Source organism: Botryllus schlosseri, chromosome 5 (genome assembly GCF_051294905.1).
Source record: "Botryllus schlosseri isolate E-star chromosome 5, Bs_hap1, whole genome shotgun sequence".
NCBI lineage: Eukaryota > Metazoa > Chordata > Ascidiacea > Stolidobranchia > Styelidae > Botryllus > Botryllus schlosseri.
In genome coordinates this window covers 8,694,178-8,720,713 of record NC_137240.1, presented here as the reverse complement: position 1 = coordinate 8,720,713, position 26,536 = coordinate 8,694,178, and the positions used below count along the sequence as shown (strand labels likewise).

Sequence of the window (26,536 nt, the reverse complement as noted above, 5' to 3'; positions counted from 1 at the left end):
TGCAAAGGGTGCTACTATAATAAAATCGAAAAATGTAGTTGCATTGAATCGCGCACAGCGCGAAGAAAATTTCAAGATTAATTAAAATCTTTCAAGAAATCGGGAGTCAATTCGTAAATTCGAATTGCATGTCGACGGCCGCCAACACATACCAATTGAATTGCGTGTCTACGGTCGCACAATTAAATTCTCTCTTACGGCCGCAGGTTGGCCACCCCAGGACTAAACCAAAGGGAACACTGAAATATGTCTACTTGTATCGCCGGCAATGCCATTGTTTTAGCGGTTCTTAACTGTATTCAACCGGACAAACATCGTATTTTCACCAATTTCATTGCTCGCAAATAATGGTGTTGCGACTCGCTAGAATGAAACCCCTACGGTCCGTGTATTATCGATATATGCTTGATAATAAAGTATTCCAGCGAGAAGCAATGGCACGAGGCAACATTTTGGATTCCGTTGACTGGTCCAGCCCGCGAGCGATTTCATGACTTAGATCCGACCCGCGATGCAATTTGAGTTTGACACCCCTGAACTAGGCATTATCAGCCAGGGTTGATGGGATGTATGAAATTGTTTTTTCGCCACAAGTCACAAGAAGAACAACATAATGAAATAAAAACACACAACAAAAGTCAATTTATTTAATGCGATGGCTGCATTTGTTTATTTTCCACTAGCTTGTCGATGCGTGGCATACGTTTGCTTACAGCGCATCGAAAGTCGTGTATGGAAGCAACAAGTCGGTTTCGTTTCTTCGACTTGATGGTCATCAGGGATGAAAACCCTTGCTTGCATTCCCACGTATAAGGGAAAATTAGTAGCTGGGGAATAGCGTGAGGCGACGGCTTCAAAAAACTCAAAATCAACCTCACCTGAACTAATTACTCCCTTCGGTCGAAACAAAAAACAGAATCTACTCGCGTACCACCTGGAAGACCTTCGCGTACCACTAGTACCACAGGTTGGGAACCACTGCTCTCAGTGGTAGTGCGTACAGGTGAGGGTTTCGGCGGCGTTGTTTCGTTTCGCGATTTTGCGATCCAGACGCAAACTGCAATATTCAGATACCAAGGTAACTATGCCGGAGACCAACATCACGAAGAGCGGATCCATTTTCTTATGCCCCCGGAAATGACAAATTCTCGTCGCTCTACGCCCCACGAATATACTGGCATATTATCTGTACAGAAAATTCATTCACGATTATCGTATTCCGTGGTATTTGAACGAGCGGACGCGATAATGGCTGTGCACTGGGCAGTAATTTCGTCAACACCAGCTAATATCGTGATAGCTACGCGTAGGGTTGCATTCAAAACAAACGGTGTTTAAAACACTTTAAACAAATGCCCTTTTTTCACAACGTTGTCTAATTATGCCATAATTGTGCAAATACGAAGAACCATAGAATGAGCCTATACGGACGATTTGCACCCAAAATGGTCGACATATACGACGTGGGGTGGCTGGAGCCCTCAAAATCGTCGTAGGCTCAACAGTTTTTTCCCGTACATATAGATCAGTGGTCGGGAACCTTTTTTGTCCGAAGAGCCATATTGGCCCTCTTTTTTCCATCTCAACTCCCAAAGAGCCATACATGCCAATCAACTGTTACGTCACCATTGAAAATTCATTACGTCATGGTTAGGCTTACCATATTTTGGAAATCTAAAAAGAGGACACTTTTTCAGAAAGTTCAGACATGCAAAATCGGAGAAGAATTCTCAAAAACCGGTAAATTTTTCCCATTTCGTGATCGGTTGACTAAAAAAAAAAAAAAAGGTCATAACTTCCGCTCAGACCTCGAAATACCGTTTTTTTCTCCACATTGCCGGGTGGATGACTAAAAAAAAGGTCATCTTTTCGCTCAGAGCTAAAGTCACCGTTTTTCACTCTGAAATACCCACCGGAGCTTAACTTCTGTGCTAATTTGCGGCATATCACTCGCAATTTCCTCTAAATTTGACCTAAATTTTCAAAAAAGAGGACAAAATCTCAAAAAAGAGGACAAAAGGGCGTCCTCCGAGGACACTTTCAAAAAAGTCAAAAAGAGGACAAATCCTCTTGAAACGTATGGTAAGCCTAGTCATGGTAGCACTAATTCGAACTCACTACACGGGATTCCTCGTGTGAGCCATATGTTCTCAGTAAAATTTGCGGTATGTATTGTTCGGAAATAAAGATCGAAACGAGAGGTATAGAACAGACGGGCCAAGCCTCACCCTTGATAACTCAATTCATATGTAGCTTAGAATTTATTACAACTGTTATTAATTGAATGTGACTGTCACACTGATTACGAAAATCTAAATACTTAATCGACTTCTCAAAGTATTCGGCGATTACATAAAGTTGCGCTACACGCAACATTTTATCCCGGGCACTAAACAGAGCTATACTTACCGATCAAGAACGTGGATAGCTATGACGTTGTTTGTAATTCTAGTTTGTAATTGTCATATTCACAACAGTTCATTTCGCGACGTAGATCAGAAAGACAATGCGTATTTGAAAACTGCGTTTTGAAATGGGCGGCGCCGTGTCTGCTATGCTCGTTGATTAATCAACGCAGCGCACAATTCAGGAGTTCGAGTCGGGTACATAGAATTCGCGAGTATTATTGGCCACCGGCGTGACAGTCACTTAAATTTGATGATTTTGAAGATGAGTCCGAGCCCCTAATCCTGAAGACGACATTGTCTTTACCTGTCAAAGACATGTTTGTACTGCCACGAGAATAATTATTTTACCCGTGATTAAAATTTACCAACAACTCGTTGCAATATTGATCAATTCAATACAAAAATAAAGATTTCGCAAAGAGCCATATCTTATACCAGAAAGAGCCATATATGACTCGCGAGCCATAGGTTCCCGACCACTAAATTATAGATCATTGGTACGGAATTGGTGTTCTGATGATGATGACCACCGACCGTATAAATGCTCGATATCGATGTAGACCTGGTTGAAGATATTTTTGGTAATTTTATGACAATGATCGGAAGCCCTTTTCGTCGAAGGAGCCATATTTACCCTATATTTGCAATTGTCAATGTAAATCCACTGTGACGTCACAATCAAATCTTCGTGACGTCATGGCTAAAAAAACAATAGAAAACATGGTTTAAACATGGGCCTTGTTTTAAAAGTCTTAGTTTTTAATGCAAGCCTAGCTACGCGCAAGTATAGATTAGTGGAAAACATCAATGGTTCACGAGCAGGAGTCCGAATGCGGTACACTCCAGAATCCATTTCCAAGTGCTGATAGTTTATCTCGGCTTTTAATCATCGTCCGTATGCTTTAAGCCTAGAACGGCGGAAACAGGCAGTGCTTTAAGCAGGGCATATGGTTTGGAATGCGAAATTTCCGTGCTCCATACCCGTTTCAATCGTTCCATACGATACTTACAATTTTCCTTACCATACTTGGAAATTTCACTACCATACCATAGGACAGTGCTCTTCAACCTTTTTCGACGTGGTACACCCTTTTAACGTTTGCTCAAAACTCGTACACCCCTTCATTAGGGGTCTTCAAAAATGAATTTTTTTCTCAAATCGTACTGGCTACTTGATAAAATAGTTAGGTTACCTAACTTAAGCCAACACACCAAATTTTGTTCAATTCCAACCAGTAGCCGCATTGCTACAGAAGAATGTTTCTATTTATTATATAAAAATAAATAACAAAAAATTTGAAAAATTTGCCCCATGAAAGTGTTACGTTGTCTATAGAAACGATGCTCACCAAATTTGGTTCAATTCCAACCAGTAGAAGCGGAGTTATTGCCGTCAAAAAATTTAAATTTGAATAAAATAGTATTTGGTCACAGAGATTATTCGCAGCTAGTTAGGCCGCCCGCCACGCCAATTGGAATTTATTTCGTGTCAGCCCAAAAACAGCATGACATTACGAACGATAATCAACCTAAATGTAACAGTATTGGGGAGAGAGTAGGTAAAGCTACTGCGGCATAAGCGGTAATTCAGATCAGCGATGATAGCAGACGCACCAGCCTACTGCGTATCAGGCCTGCCCCACACCACACACAGTCGATAGTAGAACACGGGCTGCAAGAGATGTCAGTAACCTCAGATCGTATGCCGCTATACACAGTCTATTGTCGCTAATTTGCATCACTAATAACAAAATACTAAATTGCAAATATATGGTGAAATATTGGACATAAAATCGGCATTTTAAAACGAAAGGGTTTCGATTTCAACATGGAAGCTGTTTCGACCCTGGCTGGCTACGTCACTTCATTTATGTGCATTGCGGTATTTATTAACGTCGGGTAGGAAGTACCGATTCATGAAGTCTGAGCTATCGCGACGGTTTCCTCAAAAATCAATAAAAGTAGGGTTACCATACGTCCTCTTTTAAGAGGATTTGTCCTCTTTTTTGACTTTTTTGAAAGTGTCCTTGGATGACGCCCTTTTGTCCTCTATTTTGAGATTTTGCCCTCTCTTTTGAAAATTTAGGTCACATTTAGAGCAAAATGCGAGTGATATGCGGTAAATTTGCACAGAAGTGACGCTCCGGCGGGTATTTCGGAGTGAAAAACGGTGATTTGAGCTCTGAGCGAAAACCTTTTTGTCTGTTGTTTTAGTCAACATTCTAATAATGTGGAGAGGAAAACGGGATTTTGAGCTCTCAGCGGAAAGTTGACCTTTTTTTTAGTCTACCAATTACAAAGTGGGAAAAATTCACCGATTTTGAAGAATTCTTCTCCGGTTTTGCAAGTCTCAAATTTCTGAAAAAGTGTCCTATTTTTAGATTTCCAAAATATGGTAAGCCTAATTAAAAGGCAAATGACTAGCTGAACACATGTTTGTTAACTGCATACTTTCCTACACCAAACGGAACCATTGGTCTATTGCCGACGGATAAATGAATAGGAGAAATATTTGCTTATGACATCACAATCAAGCGGTGTACAGTATTACACTTGAGATAACATCGTACGATATTGCTCAATAACCTGTGCGTTAACCTGTACTGACCCATAAACCTGCCTTTGTGATAGCTAGCCATCGGCTCATTGTAATTCGGATCTGGTACACCCCTGTACACCCTATCCGAGTGGTACAACCTTTGCAAATTCTGGTACACCCTAGGGTGTACGACAACCCCGGTTGAAGAGCACTGCCATAGGCTACTTGCACATTTCCATGTTCCATATACCGATATTTCGTTCCATATCATACTATAACATAACATGCTCTGGCTGTAATTAATAAAATCAATTGATTATCGGTCTGGTATAAAACGACCGTAAATGTCGTAGCACCAGGATTACTAAACACCAGTATTGGGGACATGTCATTACCCGTGAGCCCTTCCGAATCACGGTTACTTTTGAGTAGCGTCAAAGCATTTCAAAACTATTTAAGTCATATCCTGAGCCATAAGTCACGGAAACTTTCAAAATAACTCGAGTCGAGTCAAGTCATCTCAAATTTCCGATAGCGAGTTAACAAAATATTATCAGTTTGGGGAGTTTGATTTAACGTGTGGATGCAGATGCAAATTTCATCCAAGTGGCGAAGAAAGGACCAAACTTTAACTGTATAATCATCAATCGTATGTACGAGTTGAGTATGTCTCTTCACCTCTACGGAACCACTGAGACTGGCTTACCGAGCCCCGGCCCTATTATTACATGGAACACCTGTTCCAAGTATAAAAAACTAAAAGTAGAAAATTAAATCCAGTTTCTAAACGACTCTCAACTAGATACAAACTACAGACGGATTCAATAAGTTCAAGTGACCAGTGTCGTCATGGATGTACCTTTCATCTCGCGTAACCAAACGCTCATCTTAGCTACTAACCACCAGCATCACCCGTTATACAAATACCAAATATAGTTTATGAGTTTCCGTTTGAAGTCGCGTCCCATATAAATGAGATGCAATGAAAATATTCCAGAACATATTCGCGGAAATCCGAGCGGAATGTTTCCCGCCTCGTAAGTCGCTTTAATAAATTTACAGTCTGCGAGTTATAAATATAGTGACTCTTCCTAAACGATAGCGCCTATACACAGCAGCAAAACACTTGCATATTAGGATATGCAGTCACACTAATCATTGAGACTCACGGGCGGAACATTGCAGTCATTATTTGATTTGATAAATTGCTTTTGCACAGTTTGTAAGATTTGGTAACAAAATCGTGTGCAGCTCTTATATGAAACAATTCAAACGTTTATATTATTATGAGTATGATATAGGATATCATGTATTGGTTCGATGATGTGAGCTCTCATGTGAATGTTCAGATCATCATTCCGAAAAATATAACGGCAAACCAGATGTACGCGATATTTATGCATCAGATAAACATTGTTTCTTCAATTTTTGTTGTTTATTACTGTACGAAATTCCACATCGCACCCGAAACAATATGTATTCGTGAGGTGGATATGTCGGATTTGTTCGATTTGTCGTAGAGAGTCGTACATCTCAATTCTGCCCTTAGTGGTGATAGTGTGCTCGCGGGATTGTATAAGCCAAGTCATTTTCCTTTGAGTTCGTTGCTCCCTGTCAGGGTTGTAACGAAGTCACAAGATTCCCAGTCACAAGTTAATTTGACTTTTATGGTTTTGATTCGAGTCAAGTTGAGTTATTTTCAATTCACCCATCGAATCACGCCCGAGTTCAAGTCAGGGAGTAACAGGTCGAGTCTGAGTCATAGTGTTATGACTCGATTCAGAGTTCAGCTCATAGTGTCGAGTTCAAGTCAGGTTCAACTCACTTAATGTATGTAAGACTCTGGGGTGATATCGAAGTCATCAGATTCATAATAGTCTCATTATGTCTATCTCTAAACATGTTTATTCAAACAGGTAAAAGACAGTTTCTGGACCTATTTTTCTATTATAGGTCCTTACGACCCCGAGCCACGCGATATGACCCTAATACAAGTCGAAACAAGATACAAATTGACTGAAGTCAAGTCGAATCAACAAAATGCGACTAGAGTATGACTCGGATTCATTACAATCCTGCTCCCTGCTGGCATGTTTGTATTTGAAGTGTACTATTATTATTATTTTGATTTAGTTATTTTCTGTAATAAGAATGTAAAACATCATCTCAACTTTAAAGAAGGTCACAACAACCGACGAAAGAATTTTTAAGGACCCCACACTTCTAAAAATAGTACATTGAACGCTCTCGTATTCGTCATTTCATGCTGGTGACGTCATATTTTGTGTTACGATTGTTGATATACGCTGTTCTTTCGAATTCTCTACTAGTTGCTGACGATTACCCCTGACGAGTGTCAGCCGAAAATATTCGGGTTCATTTCAATATGAATATACTATTCAAAAACCTACGGCTGCGTCCATTTGAAAGGCTACATATCGACTGTAGAGTAGACTGTACGCGGCTGTAGTATTGTATGATAATATATATAATTATCAAGGAGTGGGAGCAAACACTTTTTTTTAATTTTCGGACAGGTGTTTGTGATAGTCTGATAACACTTGAAAGGTAAGTGAAGGCCCTAACCAAACCCAAACTTATATATACCATATATGCCTGCTCAGCTTCATCAGTCATCAGTTTATCATTGGTCTCAAAGTGTGGAAGTGGAGATGCACAACTGCACAAGCGTAAACATTGTATAGTGTATATACTATGCTGTTGTGTAATGCATTTTGATAACCGGGTCATCTATAAATAACGCCGTCAAACCTCGGGCCTCACTTATGAGCCTAGCAGTTGTACAGCAGACCATGTCATCACGAAATTCTTAACGGCGATGTCGAAACTTATTAATATAGCATTATATTTTGGAATATACATAGGCTGCCTATCATTAGTACTTGTACATGATAGTGTCAGGTTATAAAATGAAAAATATCGAAATTATTCAAGTAACAATCCATCGTTTGTGATTTTAGCCTTTTATCATTTCTCTTAGACCACTTCAGCCAAGCTCAAACTTACCATGCCATAAAATAATTACACACCTATTTCGCGGGAGTACGGTGTTTATAGTCAGAGGTGGATGTGATAGCTCTAGGAACTGATGCAGGATCTTTATGGAGGACATGTAAACCCGAATTTTATACATCATGGAATCATATCGAGTCAACCCGCGCTGGTACAGGTCCATAGGACGGTACTATACTTGGATATATACGGGGAAGGATATTGGTCATCCAACGACAACGAATTGAATTTACCAGGAAATTGGTTTCAGTATTTTTGATGTTTCCATTTCATAGGTAATTCTTCACCACATCTATGTTATTTAATATGATTCCTCAAGTGTCGGTTTTTTAACACGGGCCACTTCCGTTCTCAGCGTTTATAACACCGGTTACGCGGATCGGGCAGGATGATGATAGGAATTCTTGAGTCCGACCTCGGTTGCAATCGATCTCGCTGGCATTTGTGATGCAGCTGTAGAACTATATACGCAATACTTACTGGACACTACTCTATCTCGCCACTTGGTCAGTACGAATATTATATATAAACTTTGGCTTATGAAATTGGATTTCTGACATGAGTGAAATCTAATAGCGCTCTATCTATTCTCTATTTTGTGATACGATTGTTGATATACAATGTTCTTTCCAATTCTCTACTAGTTGCTGACGATTACCCCTGACGAGTGTCAGCCGAAAATATTCGGGTTCATTTCAATATGAATATACTATTTAATAGCGCTCTGGAATTCTGAGAGCAAACTCAAATTATAAGTGGTTGCCAGTGAGCGAACATTCGTTCGACACTTCAATATCTGACCGTGGAGCGTGTTAGCAGGAAAACCGTCGGGATTTAACATATTTACGTACATCCATGGCCTAGTAGGCCATGGTACATCTTATTAAAATATATAATAAAGCCACGTTAAAAGAAAACAGACTTCCCGCCGAAATAGTAGTCTTGCCCCCAAACAAATATAAGATCGTTGGTGACACTTAGATCGTAACAGCTCGCCACCATATCAAGGTAATCTCGATGTGCCTGTTTTATCGGTAAATACCTAAATCACAAAGTGTAAGGCGTAACAGAATTCGTGCAGATATACTCCCATCAATTGCTCTAATCGTTTGATTTATTTGTTCATCCGAAAACAAGAGCGTAAGAGAACACGTTGCAGGCCTCATGCAATAAAACGAATTATGGTTCCACACTTAAACGGCTGTAGACCAGAAATTAACAGTCTTTCATCTTGGAAATTCATCAGCACTTGGGAGGCCAGACAGCGGCCACTCCCCCCACTAATTCTACATTTTTTCGCTCCAACGTGAATAGGTAATCTTGCGGACAGAAGCATCGATTTTGGTACATCTTCAGTATTTCTGCTGGTTCCAGAGCTCTCCTCCAAAGCATGAAATTTCGTATACGACCTTGGACTGACTGTGCTGGATCAAATTTTCCTCCCATTATATCTTGATCCTGACCTAGTATAAAAGTTCCTCCTCCTTCAATGGTACCGGATCTCGTGTGTACGATTTCTCGCAGATGTCCATCAAGAAAGACGTATGAGGTTCCGGTTGAAGCGAAGCTAGTCACGCAAATGTGATAATCTGTGCTAACGGACAATTTTAAATCTTCAGCCACGATTTTCATGTTCATTGCGATATTAATCCCATTCGAGTTATGCTGAATCATGAACTCGTTATTGTTGTTGGTGGTGCTTCCTGGCATGGTGGCGTATGATACCCACCAATCGTCTCCGTTGGTAAATTTCCTAAAGATTCCACAAACGGTGAATTCATGTAGATTAGGTATTGGCGTCGTCACGCGAATATAGTTGGTCGTTTGCTCGACGTTGGGGAAGAAATAACTTGTCTGAGGACAAGCTGAGAGAGAAAAATAGAGGTGTTAGAATTTTTTGGTACGACTTGGGTCGACCAACATGAACTTGGATTTTCGCAAGTAACAATGGGTTCCTTAAACCAATGCACATCACAGTCTAACGTGAGTGATGTCAATATGCACGATAGTTGGAGCAGGTAATTAAACCATACGTATACAGAATTGTGTTGAACTCTGAAAAGTTAAGCCGAGCTTCTGCACACGTGAAGAATGCTCTGTTTGGTAATGCAACGGGGATAAAGGGGACTTTTTTCTACATACATCAACGCCAAAGGCTTACGGACGATTAGTTTTTCAATCTCTCGATATAACGGAATTTAAGACTATGCATATTGTGCTGCTATAAGATATCTTGAGATATCTACAACTAATTCCAATTCACAATATAGTGATATCGAATTGAAGACACTGGCATTTTACTAAGCGCTCCTGTATTATATACTCTCGATTGCATCCCAATTTTTTGAAACTGGATTATGAAAAAGAATGCAATTAGGTATAGCATTGTATACCAATACCTATACACTGCTTCTATCAGGGATATCTAGGAAGGCTTCTATAATGGATGTATCAATGTCTCTAGCAACCCACGTATTCGGTATTGTGCTCTTATATTTGAGCTTGATTTCTGGCGACTTCACCCATATCAACAAACATAAAAGTAAATCGATGACCGACCTGCGTTAGTGGCATAGGTTGCTCGCTCAGTGTCTTCCCTTCCTTCGAATTCGTAGTACGTCTCAATATAAAATAGAAATATAAGCATGAAATTAGAATAATACATATCACAAGTATAGCATACCTCGGGAAAGTTTTCACTTGTCGAAAATCCGACTCCGAACACAGCGACGACAACAAAGCAACTAAACACCACAGACGCCTTCATAATGCAGAGTCGAAGATCGGACAGATCGCTATTGACAATGAAAAAGCGAATGAATGTAGAAAGTGCAGTATATACGCACTACAGAAATTCTGGCAATCAAGTATGTTTTATTGGTTGATTCCTTGAAGTCTGTCTTTTGAACTATTTACTTTAAACGAAAATTGATTGACCCCTTGAATTGCATACCTTCCAAACCGATGTTACAATATTCCGATAATCGCGTTGCTTATCGAAACATTAGATTTGATGACACGAATATTTAGGTCGTCTTGTGATATTCTCTTCTGCAAGCGAGTTAACATCTCGTAAATGAGCAGTGCTCATTGAGAACCAATTTGCCGCTTTATATAGTATATCAGGGAGAACGCGATTGTTCTAATGTAGTATTTTGCGTATCATAATGAATTAATCTCGCATCGATTGCCTAAGTGCACGGCACGGATTATGAGGGAACACCTAGTGAAATGCAAACACTTAGTTTGGGCTGACAGAGCGCGAATTTCAAACCTGTCATTGAATATAGTAGAAAAACAAGATGTTCGACCAAACTACACCCAGTTGTGGAGGGAGCGACCTAAGTCCCCTGTGTAATATCTCAAATAAAAATTGCGCGAGGGTTAATGCGAATAAAGTGATTTTCAAATATATCATGTTTACGAATTGTTTTCAATTGTGACACTGGATAAATTATTATGTTTTATAAATTACCCCTCACGTTTTTACGGCTTAATATTAACATACCTACTTAGCAGCTTGGGCTAGCAATGTATGTCATGTAATATTTGGAGGCTGCATAACATAGTTTAAACTTCCGACCGACATAATATATGCTTCTCATTTATACCGCTGGGGAAAATAATTGCTCATGCTCACCCCCATGTACCAGACACTTTTCTGTTAATGGATTGTGCGGTTTCAAGTGCTACGATTGTAATTCTTATTCAGCGCATGTAAGACATAAGCGCTTTGTGGCTACAGAAGTTGGGCTAACGAAATCTTCAACATCGCCTTTTGAATTCTCTTGTAACAAATCAGCTTCGGGCGCTGTCGGGTTCAATCACTCTGTAGTCACATCCTCATTCCTCCCGTTCTACGCATCTCATGTCTGCGAATGCCGACATTCATGTCATTGGCTCTGCTATATGCGTGTCAAAGACTCTCTCCAAAGCCGCTTGACCATACTTTATTCGTTATAACGAAGATTACATCATCGTCAAACAGCAACAAACAACTTTATCAGTGCCGCCAAACATTATGACGGTAACTGGTAACTGTGCAATTATCTAGATATGTTTACTTTACCGCCTACTGATATATTTTAACTTGGCTGCTCCATTATATTTATGTTCATTATATATCAAACCTAATTGAAATACATTAATAATTATTCGGGCGTCATGTAGTAAGGGATGTCTCTGACTTTAGTGGGGTTACCATATTTCTGTGACCCAAATTCCGGATTTTCTTCAGCGTCCACTAGTGGATTTTAAAATTAGTTATGAGTACGTTGTCTGTCAATATGACGTCACACTAGCAAAGCTTTGCTTATAGACCTGCAAATGGTCACGATGCGGTTCAAGAGTATGTGACTGAATGTCGTGTAACCGGGGCCGAGACCACATTTTATCAGCCCCTTCCCGCCCAAATAAATACTAATTTTGGGTAACTTCTGGGAGGCTTGCTATATGCATCTGGTCGTTAAATTTTTTGAATGAATTCTATCAATAATATTGGTTCTTCCATATACTAATATATAGTTTGATCATCTGCTCGCCTACATGATCAAAGTTAAAGGTAGAGCTGGTGGATGATGATGACTTCGTAAATAGGCCTACAGGAAGCGTAATTGTCAATCATTGTCATGTTCACGTCACACCGAAAATATTGTTTATCAGCCTTATGCCGGTGCGCACCACGGAGCTTTATAAACACCCTACATCCAGGGGTTTCTAAGCTTTTATGGCTGCGACTTCATCTCCCATTTGAAAATGTTCCGTGACCCAGATGACAATTCGACGAGCTGATTACTAGGAGAAATCAGCACCTTTGCCAAGTGTTACTCACGGGTTATTTTGGATGCTAATCACGCTCAACATCCTCGCGAACCCCAGAATAAAGGCAAACGCCCCCTACGTTTGAAACCACTATCATTGAATAAAGCATTTTAACGGCCTTAACCATGCCTAGGAATATCCCTTTCTCCTATAGTTAGGCTTATTTCAGTAAATGAAGGTTATTTTTTATATATTTTATTGCAGTTATGCGAGGGTGGTAGTCCCCATAGTAAAAATCAGTAAATATGATGAAAGCATAAATGCATTAATATCCCCCAAATTAATGTTATTATGTTGATTTACGAAATAATTATGAGCATAAGTCAAGCCTTCAAAATTCCGTACATTTAGGCATATTTTACAAATTCCTCCCGGACCCTGGTTTGAACAGTGAAATTACGGACATGTCCGGGAAATTACGGACGTATGGCAAGGGGCGACTCTACTCTACATATCCCTGCAATTAGCCTTTGTTATACAGACGTCAGCTATACCTACGTTATGTTGCTAAAAACATATACAGTGACGGGACACGAAAATCCGGCAAGTTTTTCTCAAACAGGATCGGATCCGGATTGACATTTTTGCCCGACTGTCGGATCCGGATCACGACTGGATTCTAAATGTCCAGTGCATGAGAGTGACTTTCTATTTGTTTACTTTGATCGCATGTATGAGCTTGGACTCAGCTGGCATCAGGATTACACCACTATTTCGAAAAATCCCAAATAGCAAACTTCAATGACTTGCCGCCGTTTAGTGATAACAAGATCTGGATTGGATCAGGATTCCATTTCATCGAACATGTTTTGATCCTGATCCCGAGATCCCGAAAAACCATGATCCACGCCCCTCTAGAATCAGCTTTGAACATTGAAGTGACTTAACTGCAAATGTTTCAACATTTGCGATTAGGTCACTTCAATGTTCAAAGGGACCCGAGTCACGTCGTTCTTCTCAGTCATCTCAGTCACCCAGTACTTTCAGTAAGCGTTGTTTGATTTAATGCAGTGGTTCTTAACCTTTTTTCCTCCAGCTCCCCCTCTCAAAAATTATCGTGCTCCAGCGCCCCCAACCTCATATTGTAAGGAATGTAATAAAGACAATGAGTAAGAGGGAGGGCCGTAACAGCACTTCGTCGACCCCCTTAAAAACGATTGCCCTGCGCACCCATAGCGTGATAAACAAAACTTCTGAGAGCCTCTCCAGCAAGAACCCCGTAGCGTGATTTCGATGGTCAGCAAAGTTTGTGTGGCCTGGTCGCCCTAGGTACCAAGATTTTATATAATGCATGAATGAATAGGTGGTAATTACATATATAAGTCGCTATAAACTTTTTATCCTCTCAGCCCACGTAATCAGATTTACCAGTAGCGCTGTGTGAACTGTTGTACGCGAAAATAAAGGGCACGTAATTAATAATTAAACATATTCGGGCGTGCCCGAGGTGCAATTAATTCGTTTCCAGGGCCGTAACAGCACTTCGTCAGCCCCCCCAAAAAAACGTTGGTCTTGACCCCCCATCGGGTGATAAGCCAAACTTCCGGGGGGCTTCGCCCCCAGCCCCCCTTCGGCTATCCACTATTTGCTGATACTAGTCATCTACACTGGGTGTCCATTTACTGAGCTAGCTATTCTCGCCTAGACGCGCCAAGCGCGAAAAATTTCAATTATTAATGATGGAATTGGTCAATATGATCGGGAATTGCATGTATATTGATGTCAATTTTTATCCTCTCTCTGCTCACGTAAACAGATTTATCGGTAGAGCTGAGTGATGTGTGATTGAAACGGTAGGAACCCTCAATACTAATTATACATCTTCGGGCGTATACCCGTTGGCAGGAACGAAACGGCATTTCGTCAGGCCCCCGAAAAAACTTGGGTCTTGGGCTCCCATAGGGTGATAAACCGACCGTCCCCATCGCGTTGTTCGCTTTTGACACGAAATCCGCTGTACTGTTTAGCGAGCCAGTGCGAAGCGCGAAAACTTTCGATAATTCATGATAAAATCGGTCAGTAAAATCGGTAATTGCATATATATTGCTATCAATTTCTTTACCGGTAGAGCTGAGTTAGGTGCCATATTCCCTCTAAGCTGCGCATTTGCGCAGTGCTGACACGGTCTCTGCGGACAGAAAATCTACGTTGCGCACAACAAATCCGAAGTTATGACCTTTTTTTAGTCGTTACGCACTGTTGTCCAAGGGTCTGCGCAGTGAGTTGTTGAGTGTGCGCAGACTCGTCAAAACGTAGAGTGAACATTGTGAGGTGTATTGGAACTGTAGTGCCCGTGACTAATAATTAAACATATTCGGGCGGGCGAACCCGTGGGTATGACTTCGTTGCATGATGTTATTTCGTGACCTCCTGTCTGCTATATTAAAATATGTAGAATCGCCCAACAGGAATATCTAGTTTTAGATATCCCTGTCGCCCTATCGTACTAAACTAAAAGACGCACACGATATCAAATTGGTATCTCTTCACTGGCATATCATTTTTCCCTGCCAGATGGAATTCGTCTTCTGGGGTTCAGATTGCCAAGACAGGAACATTCGTTGCCAGTCATTTAGACGCCCATGGACAATTAAACCTATTTGTCTTTTAAGATTTCGGTGTTAATTTGCTCTGAATACTCATTAAGGATATGTCCTACCACCACATCATCTACTGCGAAGCCATTTTTCTCCAGCGCCCCCATACCACCCCCCTGAGCCCAGCGCCCCCATATCGCCCCCTGAGTGTTTCCGCCCCCTTCAAAATGGAGGCAAGGTTAAGAACCACTGATTTAATGGATGTAATAATAACAGTGTTGGGATCAAGTCACTACCTTCGAGTCACGAGTCCTTTCGAGTCATTGCCCATTTTGACTCGAGTCAAGTCAAGTCAATCGATTTTCGAAGGTGACTCGAGTCAAGTCAAGTCACTAGATTTTTGGAGATGACTCGAGTCAAGTCGAGTCAAGTCAAGTCAAGTCACGAGTCAAGTCACATTTCAAGTCAAGTTGCCTTTTTGAACTATGAGGCATGCTTACGTCATTGCATTTTGCTAGCTGTCTGAAATACAGATTGAGTGGTCATTGATTATGAACCGATGAAAGAATATGAAGTTCAACATACACGCAAGAAGGCGCTGCATCGCTCACATATACGTAGAAATGCTAAACTACGTAAGCTTATAGTTACCAGCCAAAATAGAGAATAGAGAAACGAATTGATAAGATGCAATATATCTCCCATTTACAAATTGATATGATATAATTCGAGCATGCGCCAATGGTTGAGGACTATATAAACTATCTTCGAATTCAATTTCAATATAAAACAAGAAGTTTGGTTCAGGTAATAACAGAGAACAGTAATATAGACATTTTGCTATTAAATTACTTTACTATGCTAGTTTACGACAGCGTAAGCTGTAAGCTTCAATCACTTCGTTAGGGGTCAATTTATTTGTGAGAGAACAATAAAGGCTCAGTAAAACGCACGATCACTGGATGATTGGTCGCCCTCACGGGTTACACCAGCGTTTCGCGAACAATCCGATAGCAGGATACAGTGACTTTTATCGACATCGATTGCTTGATGACTTGAAATTGACTCGTTAAAATCGCTCCGAGTCATGAGTCAATCCACATTTCTGATACGCCGAGTCAAGTCAAGTCAAGTCATTTTAGCAAAGTGACTCGAGTCAAGTCAAGTCATACGAAAAAAGTGACTCGAGTCTGACTCGAGTCAAGTCATGACTCGAGTCATCCCAACACTGAATAATAAACAGTGTGACGCACAAATTCGACAATCTTACTATATGGATACATCACTCTATTGCCTGTTCGGTTTATTTTGATTGTCTATTATGTGATCGCCCTTTTACAAAACAATTGATTTGATATGGAAGACCATGGATTGCGGTTACATTTACTTCAGACTGTTTTCAAATGTAATCAGTGGCGTTTACGATAACTTGAATAGAAAATGATGTCATCTTCGTAACGAATTAAGATTACGAATCATGATTATCCCATGTCTGCAAATAACTAGGTCGTCCTATGAGTGCTGATTACAGCGCGTTTTCTATGAGTCTGGAATACTCAACTTGATGCACCCCGAATACCGAAATTACGCGCACAACAAAATTCTTCCAAATATACTTATATAAATTGCCTCGATGTATTTGTTGATACGAAACAAAAACGTTGACAAGAAGGCACCTTGCAGCCCTTGTGTAATTATATATATATAAGCATTAATATAAGTTCGTTCTACCTACAATAGAACAGCCGTAAGTTCAGGGATCATTTTAAGTCAGTAATTAATACTGGTTCATATTGGAAAGATATCAACATTTTGGAGGCCAGAGGGCTGCCACTCCTCCGAATATTTCTATATTCTTTCTTTCTAACGTAAATAGATAATCCTGCGGACAGAAGCATTGGTTTTGGTACATCTTCAAAATTTCTTCTGGTTCCGGAGCTCTCCTCCAAAGCATAAAATTTCTCATAGTGCCTTGAAATGATTGGTTTGCAACAAATCCTCCCCCTATTATATCTTGATCCTGTCCTAGTATGAAAACTCCACCTCCATTAACGGTACCGGATTTTGTATGTGCGATGTCTCGCAGGATTCCGTCGAGAAAGATGTATGAGGTTCCGGTCGACGAGAAACTAGTGACGCATATGTGGTACTCTTTGTTTGCTGACAATTTCGGATCTTCTGCCGCCCACTTCATGTTCATTGCGATTTCCAATTGGTTCGAGTCATGCTTAATCATGAACTCGTTGTCGTAGTTTGTGGTTCCAGGCATGGTGGCATATGATACCCACCAATCGACTTCGTTAGTAAAGCGCTTGAAGATTCCGCACACGGTGAATTCAAGGAGATCCGGTATTGGTGTCGTTACGCGAATGTAGTTTGTCGTTGTCAGGATGTTGGGGAAGAAGTAACTTGTCTGAGGACAAGCTGGAAGAGAAGAGATATAAGTGTTAGAATATTTTCGTTGCATTGACTCGACTGAATATGAAATCCGAATATCACAATAACCAATGGGCGTCGTTCAATCACATGGCATTACAGTCCATAATCTCAGTCGGCATGGTATTTTGACAAATTAATCATATATAAAATCTATACAGCTATGTGTTGAACTGCGGAGAGTCCAACTTGCCCCTAACTAATATAAGCCCTTAACTAATATAAGCTTCCGCATCACTGAAGCGAGTTCTGCATGGTGCAGAAACAGACGTACGGGCCATTTGGCATTTGATTTACAAACATCGATGTCAAAATATTTGAACTCCGAGGGATTCAGTTTTTCAATGTCGTGGTACAACCCAAATTGGGACTACGCGTGTTGAGCTGCCATAGGATAACTCTGTTTTTTCTTCATATATGTACATTTCATTATATTAGCAATATCGGTACTACTGCAATGCCCTCGGTCTTATACATTGTCGCTTGCGTGCCAATTATGTTAAAATAGAATTTAAATACAAAAACACATGCTGTGATGGGTCTTCAATTACGTCTAACATTGCATCGCTCTACCTATACTTCACAATTACATTCGAACTCGACAATTTCCGCAGTGGTTTATGTATTCGGATTTTATGGTTTCGATGGGTTTCAACTTGCGCGACTTTACCCTTATTAATCAAACGTAAAAGGAATCGATAACTCACCTCCATTAGAGGCATGAGTGGCTCGCCCTGTGTCTTTCCGTCCTTCGAATTCGTAATACGTCTGAAAGTAACAAAAAAGTGTAATAGTGATAGCATTTGAATATTATCGATCTTGCACGCAGCCCACCTCGGGCAAGCTCGCACTTGTCGAAGATCCCACGCCAAATACTGTTATGAAGACAATTGAAGTTTGCCAAAGTCGCCTTCATGATACAGAGTTTAATAGCGAACAAATTGTTACTGAAAAAAGAAGAGCGGAGTTATGCAGATTGTTGAAGTAATATCATGTCAAGTATACACATACTTTTCGGCAGGGTATGATATGATATGATATGGTAGTAGGTTCGCATTTGAAACAAAATTCAATTTAAAACAAACATGTTAAAACATGGCCCTTGTTTAAAACATGCTTTTTTCTAAAGCCATGACGTCACGAATATTCAATGTGACGCCATAGTGGATTGACTTTGGCAATTGAATATGTGGGGTAAATGCAGCTTCTTTGACGAAATATCTACGTACTATAGCTGTTGAACCGACTATTTTAAGGGTTCTAACCATCCTATATCGTATACGTCGGCTATATATACCTTCAGCAGCAATTTTGGAAATTCTCTTGCGACAAATCAGCTTCGGCGCTGTCGGGTTCAATCAGTCTGTAGTTCTACGCATCTTATCTCTGAGAATGCTCTAATTCCTGTCATTGGCTCTGCTATATTCGTGTCAAAGACTCTCTCTAAAGCCTCTTGATCATGTTTCATTCGTTTTAACGAATATTATCATCGTCAAATAGCAACGAAAAACTTCATCATTGTCGCCAAACATTATGACGGAACTGGTAACTATGCAATTATGTAGAGATGTTTTTTATTGCCGCATACTGATATATTTTAACTTGGCTGCTCGATATCTCATTAAATTTATGTTCAACATATACCAAACTTCATTGAAATCCATTATTTCTTATTAGGACGTCATATAGTCAGGGATCTCTCGGACTCTAGATATCTCTGTAATTAGCCTTTGTTATACAGACGTCGGTTATACCTACGTTATGTTTCAAACAACATATACAGTCACGGAACACGGGAATCAAGTAGAGATGTACAGGATTTTGGATTCTAACCGGACAGGAATCAGGCAAGTTTTTCTCAAACAGGATCGGATCTGGATTCACATTTTTCCCCGACTGTCGGATCCGTTTCAGGACAGGATTCTAAATTTCCAGTGCATGAAAGTGACTTTTTATTTGTTTATCTCGATGTTATGTATGAACTTGGACTCAGCTGACTTCAAAATTACACCACTATTTCGAAAAATCCCAAATAGCAAACTGCAATGCATTGCCGAGGTGTAATGAAAAAAAAATATCGACGAAAGGGGCAAATGGTTGCTCAAGCTGGTGCAGGATATTTTTGGATCCGGATTTCAACATTGGAGTCGGTAACAGGATCCGGATTGGATCAGGATTCCATTTTATCGAGCCGGATTGGATCTGGATCCAGAAAACCATGATCTATAATACTCCTCTAGAATCGAGTAAAGTAATTTTTAAAAATTTGCTGTCAAATCACTAAAATGTTCAAAGTGACTCGAGTCAAGTCGTTCATCTCAGTCATCTCAGTCACCCAATACTTCCAGTTAGCGTTGTTTGATTTATTGGATGTAATAATAAACAGTGCGACTCACAAATTGGACAATCATACTATATATGGATACATCACTCTGTTGCTTCTTCGGTTTATATTGATTGTCCATTATGTGATCGCCCTTTTACAAAGCAATTGATTTGATATGCAGGACCATGGATTGCAATTACATTAACTTCGGACTTTTTTCAAATGTAATCAGTGGCGTTTAGGATCACTTGAATTGAAAAGGACGTCATCGTCGTAATGAATTAAGATTATCATCTACAAGCTACAAAAGATCCAAAACATCGCTGCTCGTTTGGTAACTCGATCAAGGAAGCGTGATCACGTAACGCCGATTCTTAGATCCCTTCATTGGTTACCCGTGAAAATTAGGTCTGAATACAAGCTTCTTCTGTACGTCTTCAAATGCATGGAGGGAAGTGCACCAGCGTATCTTCGTGAGCTAGTGACAATGTATAATCCCGGAAGAGCGCTACGTTCTCAGTCGCAAATGCTCTTGTCAGTTCCAAGAGTCAGAACATCGACCTACGGCGTGAGAACCTTTTCTTACTCGGCCGCCATTCTGTGGAACAATCTTCCAATTTCTATCATACTATGTGACTCGCTATATGTTTTCAAACGCAAAATCAAGACCGTGTTATTCACACGAGCGTTCGAACTGGAGTAGTGTTCATTCCGCCCTACAACTATGCACTTCGTCTTTTATACATATCGTTTACTTCTATATTTTATTGCCTTTTATGTACAGCGCCCTAGTGTGGTAATAAAAATTTATTTCCCCACCACCGCAAATGGTGGGTTTTGTTCTGTATTTATGTCATGCATAAATTACAAGGTGACCGAAGTCGCGACCTTATTTATTCACTGTGCATATTTCATTTTGTTGAACATGCCGAATAAAATATTGCAAACAAAAAATGCCCCTGCGCAAGGATGACACGCAAAAAATGTAATGTTGTTATATTCGACGCTCTATAAATTATTATATTATTATTATTATTATTACGAATCACGGTTATCCCATGTCTGCAAATAACTATACGTTGCCCTATAGTGCTGATTACAGCGCGTTTTCTATGAGTCTGGAATACTCTTCTCGATGCACCTCGAATACCAAAATTACGCGCACAACAAAATGCCTGCAAATGTACTTTTATCGGTTTCCTCAATGTATTTGTTGACCCGAAACCAGAACGTTAACAGGCAACACCTTGCAGGCCTTGTATAATTATTTTTTTACGCATTAAAGCAAAGTTGTTTTACAATTCAACAGCCGTAAGTTAAGAAATCATTTTAAGTCAGTAATTAATAGTGATTCATACTGGAGAGGTATCAGCATTTTGGAGGCCAGACGGCCGCCACTCCTCCGGATATTTCTATATTCTTTCTCTCTAACGTAAATAGATAATCTTGCGGACAGAAGCATTGATTTTGGTACATCTTCGAAATTTCTTCTGGTTCAAGAGCTCTCCTCCAAAGCATGAAATTTCTCATAGTGCCTTGAAATGATTGGTTCGCATCGAATCCTCCCCCTATTATATCTTGATCCTGGCCTAGTATGAAAATTCCACCTCCATTAACGGTACCGGATTTTGTATGTGCGATGTCTCGCAGGTTTCCGTCTAGAAAGATGTATGAGGTTCCGGTCGACGAGAAACTAGTGACGCATATGTGGTACTCTTTGTTTGCCGACAATTTCAAGTCTTCTTTCGCGTAATTCATGTTCATTGCGATTTCCATTTTGTTCGAATTCGAATCATGCCTAATCATGAACTCGTTGTGGTTGTTGGTGGTTCCAGGCATGGTGGCGTATGATACCCACCAATCGACTCCGTTAGTAAAGCGCTTAAATATCCCGCACACGGTGAATTCATGGAGATCGGGTATTGGTTTCGTTACACGAATGTAGTTTGTCGTTGTCTGGATGTTGGGGAAGAAATAACTTGTCTGAGGACAAGCTGAAAGAGAAGAGATATAAGTGTTAGAATATTTTCGTCACGATGATTCGACTGAATATGAAATCCGAAAATCACAATAAACAACGGGCATCGTTTAATCAAATGGCACTACAATCCATAATCTTAGTCGGCATGGAGTTTTGACAATTTAACATATATAATTTATACAGCAAGGCGTTGAACTGCAAAGAGTCGAACTTGCCATTACCAAATCTATGTAAGCTTCCGCATCACTGTAGCGTGTTATGCCTAGTACAGAAACAGACGCAACGGACCATTTGGCTTTTGATTTACGAGCATCAATATCAAAATATTTGAAATTCGACGGGTTTAGTTTGTCAATCTCGTGCTACAATCCAAGTCGGAATTACGCGTGCTAAGCTGCCATGAGATAACGTTTGTTGTCGTCCAGTTGCACTTCATTATGTAGTAATATTGGATATCGGAACTATACTACAATGTCCTCAGTCGTATAAATTGTTGCTTATGTGCCAATTACCTTAAACTCGTGTTTAAATACAAAAGCACTTGCTGTTTTGGAGCTGTCTTTCAATTACGTAAAAGATTGCATCGCCATAGCTATACTTTACAATTACATTCGAACTCGAGAAATTTTGCAGTAATCTACGTACTCGGTTTTCATGGTTTCGTTGGGTTTCAACTTCCGCTACTTTAGCGGCATCAACCAGACGTAAAAATACATCGACAACCCACCTCCATTAGTATCATGTGTGGCTCGCTCGGTGTCTTCTCTTCCTTCGAATTCATAATATGTCTTGAAGTAACAAAAGTTTATTAGCGATAGCATTAGAATATTATCAACCTTGCACGCTGCATACCTCGGGCAAGCTCTCACTTGTCGAAGATCCGACGCCAAATACAGTTACGGAGACGATCAGAGTTAATGCCGAAGTCATCGTCATCATACAGAGTTTTAGATCGAACAAATTGCTACTGACGGAGGAAGAGGGGAGTTATTCAGATTTCTGGAGCAATATCATGTCAAGTAGGGGAGATGTGGTACCGATGGATCAAAATTTGCAAAATGATCTCTAGCCCTCAAATCTTCAGCGGAGAATAGCAGATCTTTTGCTGTCTCAACACTTCGATACAAGCTCTACCTATCCAGGACATTTACATGAAAATCCGCCTTTTCAAAAAATATTTAAAAACGTTTAAAATTTGTTGCTCGAACGTGTCATCGGTCCCCACCCGGTGGGTCCAAAGGCACACGACCATGGGACCTATGAGACATACGCTCAAAAACTCAAATTTGTTAACTTGTTTTGTTGTGTACTATAAGCTAAGCTACAGCAAGCCAATGAAGAATGTTTCGTCGCGACCTTCAAGAATAAAATAGGGTGCATCAACTCAAATGTTGGTATAAAATCATGTTTTGATTTACGACTAATCTTACAAAATTAATGCCACATATATATTACCCGCAAATCGACATTTTGACTTTTAAATACCTCGTAATAGCGATAAAACACCACGGGTAACTATGATTTACAGCCTATATATATGTAGGCGAGTTTCTGCTGTTAAGTGATTAGTTGGTCCATCTATTTTGCTTGATTTGGCTATGGTACCATATAGGTCCCCCACCCTATAAATATTGTAATTGACTTGGAAATAGTCCACTCGAGGATGTTATTGATTCACAAAATATGTGCCATTATATACCCTGATATAAGCCCTATACTTCACATAAAAAATTCTGGCGGGTTCGTTAGTCTGAAAGGTGATATAGAAAAATGCAAATGTCAATCCAAATTTACTTTACACCCCCTAAAACGTAAATCATTCGTCAAAGACCCCATAACTCACGCAGGTCGAATTTTTTTGCATGTGAGGAAAGATTCTGTTAGCATGTAATTGTAGACAAATTCACGGAGTGTAATAATAATGGAATTATCATGGATAATTTTTCAAGTATTTTCGGTCCCAGTGATCCATCGATACCACATCTCCCCTATACACACATTATATAATTTGCGACAATCGAGTTTGTTTGCAGGTTGAAACCTCTGAGTCTAGCTTTTCAACTAGCTCTCCTACAATCAAGGACAAACTAGCTCTCCTACAATCAATGCCTGGCGCGATACCAACAACATTTTGGATATGGAATGACTTGCTCGACCTGGTGATGAGAGTCCAATGCTTTGTGGATATAGGCGCAGGGTCAGCAAAGCTTTTAACAGCATTACTCGACTACTATTGCGAGAAATTGTCGGCACTGCCGGGGTCTATATATCTGTGGTATGTCTGTAGTAATACTAATCGATAAGGCATTTTCGTTCATCCTATCCTACGCATGTTCTTCCTGTGAATGGTCGAATTCCTGTGCTTAGCTCGAATGGTCGAATAGCCGACGAAGCGCCCTATAATATATACTCCTACTCAACTACGGGAATTCGGAGAGAGCACCGTTGAAACGAATTGCAATCATGCAGGCAATCGCGCAACGTACTCCCAGGATTCTTTTCCCACAATGCTATCAATTTCGTAGATCGTCGTTATAAAGCAGCTACAGTAAGATGCCTCAGTAAAAACCTAATTAATTTTCATACATTAGTCTACTTCCACTTTGCTGTTATCAGTCACATTGAGTACATATCAAGCAATTCGAGTGACTCTAACGAATTCTATCAATGGGCTCTTGAAGATCGCCTTCGGGATAATATTGGGTACGTAAATATTTCCGGGTGGTATTAGCTCTATCTGTCAGTGCCATAGTAACTATGTACAATATAACTGCTTCAAAAATAGTACATGGCACTTCTTAATTACAGTTTCTAAGGACTCGAGACTCGAGAGTAACATTGCTTGGCTGCATGCAATAATCACTTAATGCGTATTTCAGTTCATATCTCTCAAATTCATCAAATCAGGACATTCAGTGAATAAGGAGAGAATCCCAGTTTTTTCAAATTCTAATTCAAATCCGTAATTCTTAGGAAGTTCAATAGATTTTCCCACATACACAAAGTCAACAATTGGTTGCAATTCGAACCGCTATTGACGGTGCTTTTCCAAAGGTTTGTTTTCATTGAGGTCAACGACAGTGTGACCCAAGTCATCGCTCTCTTAATCAAACTCTTTGCAATTGGAAGTTTGCTTTTGTAGAATGTTATTTACAGCTTGAACTATCTGTTGTGTGTACACAGTACACATGGTATTATTCATCGGGAAACATGGCATCTCAAGCTCTATTTCCGCCCCGGCAAAGGTGTTTTGAAGGGATCAATTGAAGCTGCCACTTTCATATAGTCAGTGGTCATCAGTCATTACAGTGGCCTATTTAAGTTCACATCCAAGGGTCTCAACACCAAATCTAGAATTTAAACACGAATCTTGGATAGATGTCAATGAGTAACATTCTCAAGCGGTTTTATGAATTACGAGAATAAATTTATCTCGATTCGCGAATCAAATAAGACTTTCCAGACAACGGGCTTTTAGATATCTCTGATAGAACTGGTGGACATGTTTAAAGATTTTTACGCGCTCAGACTTGAACTCCAAGGGGAATGCATCAATATTATCAAGCCTCATGGCATCATTCTATCTGTTTTGGCGAAATCAAAGAGTATAAGACAAACTACTTATCGTGGGTGCTCTAGTAGAAGAAGATGTAGCGTCGTGAATTTCTATTCGTGCGCAAGTAGTAGCGATATCCAAGTAAATATTTTTAGAAGTATTCTAGGCCTAGTTTTGCTTAAAAAGCTCAAACTGGAAAGTATATTGCGCATCCAATCCATCCTAGATAAGGTGTTTTAAAACCCATTGCTTAAAACATGTTTTAAACAGGGTTTTATTAAAATACCTTTGAAAAAAGTGTTTTTTACGTTGTATAATTATGCCATCATTGTGTAAATACTTTCGATATAAAATTATGCAGTATGTGTCTACGGGCGATTTGCACTCGGTATAGTCGACGTATTCTGTAAGGAATGGCTGGAACCACCGAGCGTAAAAATGCTACATAACGATGTACACATGGGTAAAGATATTTTTGGTTGGCTGCAGACAGGGATCGGAAACCCTTTTCATAAAAGGAGCCATATTTACCCAATATTTTCGACTGTCGATGTCATGCCACTGTGATGCCCCGATTAAAGATTCATGACGTCAAGGCTAAAAACAACAAAAACAACAACGATAATAAAAACATTTCTCAAGCAAGGGCCATGTTTTAAACATGTTTATTTCAAATTGATGTTTGGTTCAATCGCAACCCTAGTTGTCAGGCACTGCAATGGAGTGTGTGTGCAGTAACTTCGACGTTACATACGTCAATATGAATGAGTTAAACACGTGATCTGCATAGGCATGACTTGAGTGTTGGTATCAGAAAGTGGTTCCGGGGCTCTAGTACGCAATGGCTTGCATCACAATAAAAAGGCGTCATTGCATTACGTTGCAGTATATTATGTTTA

At 40.0% G+C, this 26,536-nt stretch overlaps 3 protein-coding genes across 3 annotated transcripts; all 3 read right to left on the bottom strand.

The window, feature by feature from the left end:
- Positions 1 to 9,075: 9,075 nt before the first annotated feature.
- LOC145438902 (neuronal pentraxin-2-like) lies at positions 9,076 to 11,202 on the bottom strand. The gene is made up of 3 exons (XM_080316291.1): positions 10,664 to 11,202; positions 10,540 to 10,600; positions 9,076 to 9,845 (listed from the first exon to the last, which is right to left on the bottom strand). The coding sequence occupies exons 1-3, from the start codon at positions 10,745 to 10,747 to the stop codon at positions 9,223 to 9,225; spliced, it is 768 nt and encodes a 255-aa protein (XP_080172417.1). The 5' UTR covers positions 10,748 to 11,202; the 3' UTR covers positions 9,076 to 9,222.
- Positions 11,203 to 16,951: 5,749 nt separating this feature from the next.
- On the bottom strand, positions 16,952 to 20,697 carry LOC145439934 (neuronal pentraxin-2-like). Its single transcript, XM_080317599.1, has 4 exons — positions 20,687 to 20,697; positions 18,609 to 18,684; positions 18,482 to 18,542; positions 16,952 to 17,762 (listed from the first exon to the last, which is right to left on the bottom strand). The coding sequence occupies exons 1-4, from the start codon at positions 20,695 to 20,697 to the stop codon at positions 17,143 to 17,145; spliced, it is 768 nt and encodes a 255-aa protein (XP_080173725.1). The 3' UTR covers positions 16,952 to 17,142.
- A 587-nt stretch (positions 20,698 to 21,284) lies between these two features.
- Positions 21,285 to 23,067, bottom strand: LOC145438901 (neuronal pentraxin-2-like). The gene is made up of 3 exons (XM_080316290.1): positions 22,934 to 23,067; positions 22,809 to 22,869; positions 21,285 to 22,094 (listed from the first exon to the last, which is right to left on the bottom strand). The coding sequence occupies exons 1-3, from the start codon at positions 23,018 to 23,020 to the stop codon at positions 21,469 to 21,471; spliced, it is 774 nt and encodes a 257-aa protein (XP_080172416.1). The 5' UTR covers positions 23,021 to 23,067; the 3' UTR covers positions 21,285 to 21,468.
- Between the last annotated feature and the right edge of the window lie 3,469 nt (positions 23,068 to 26,536).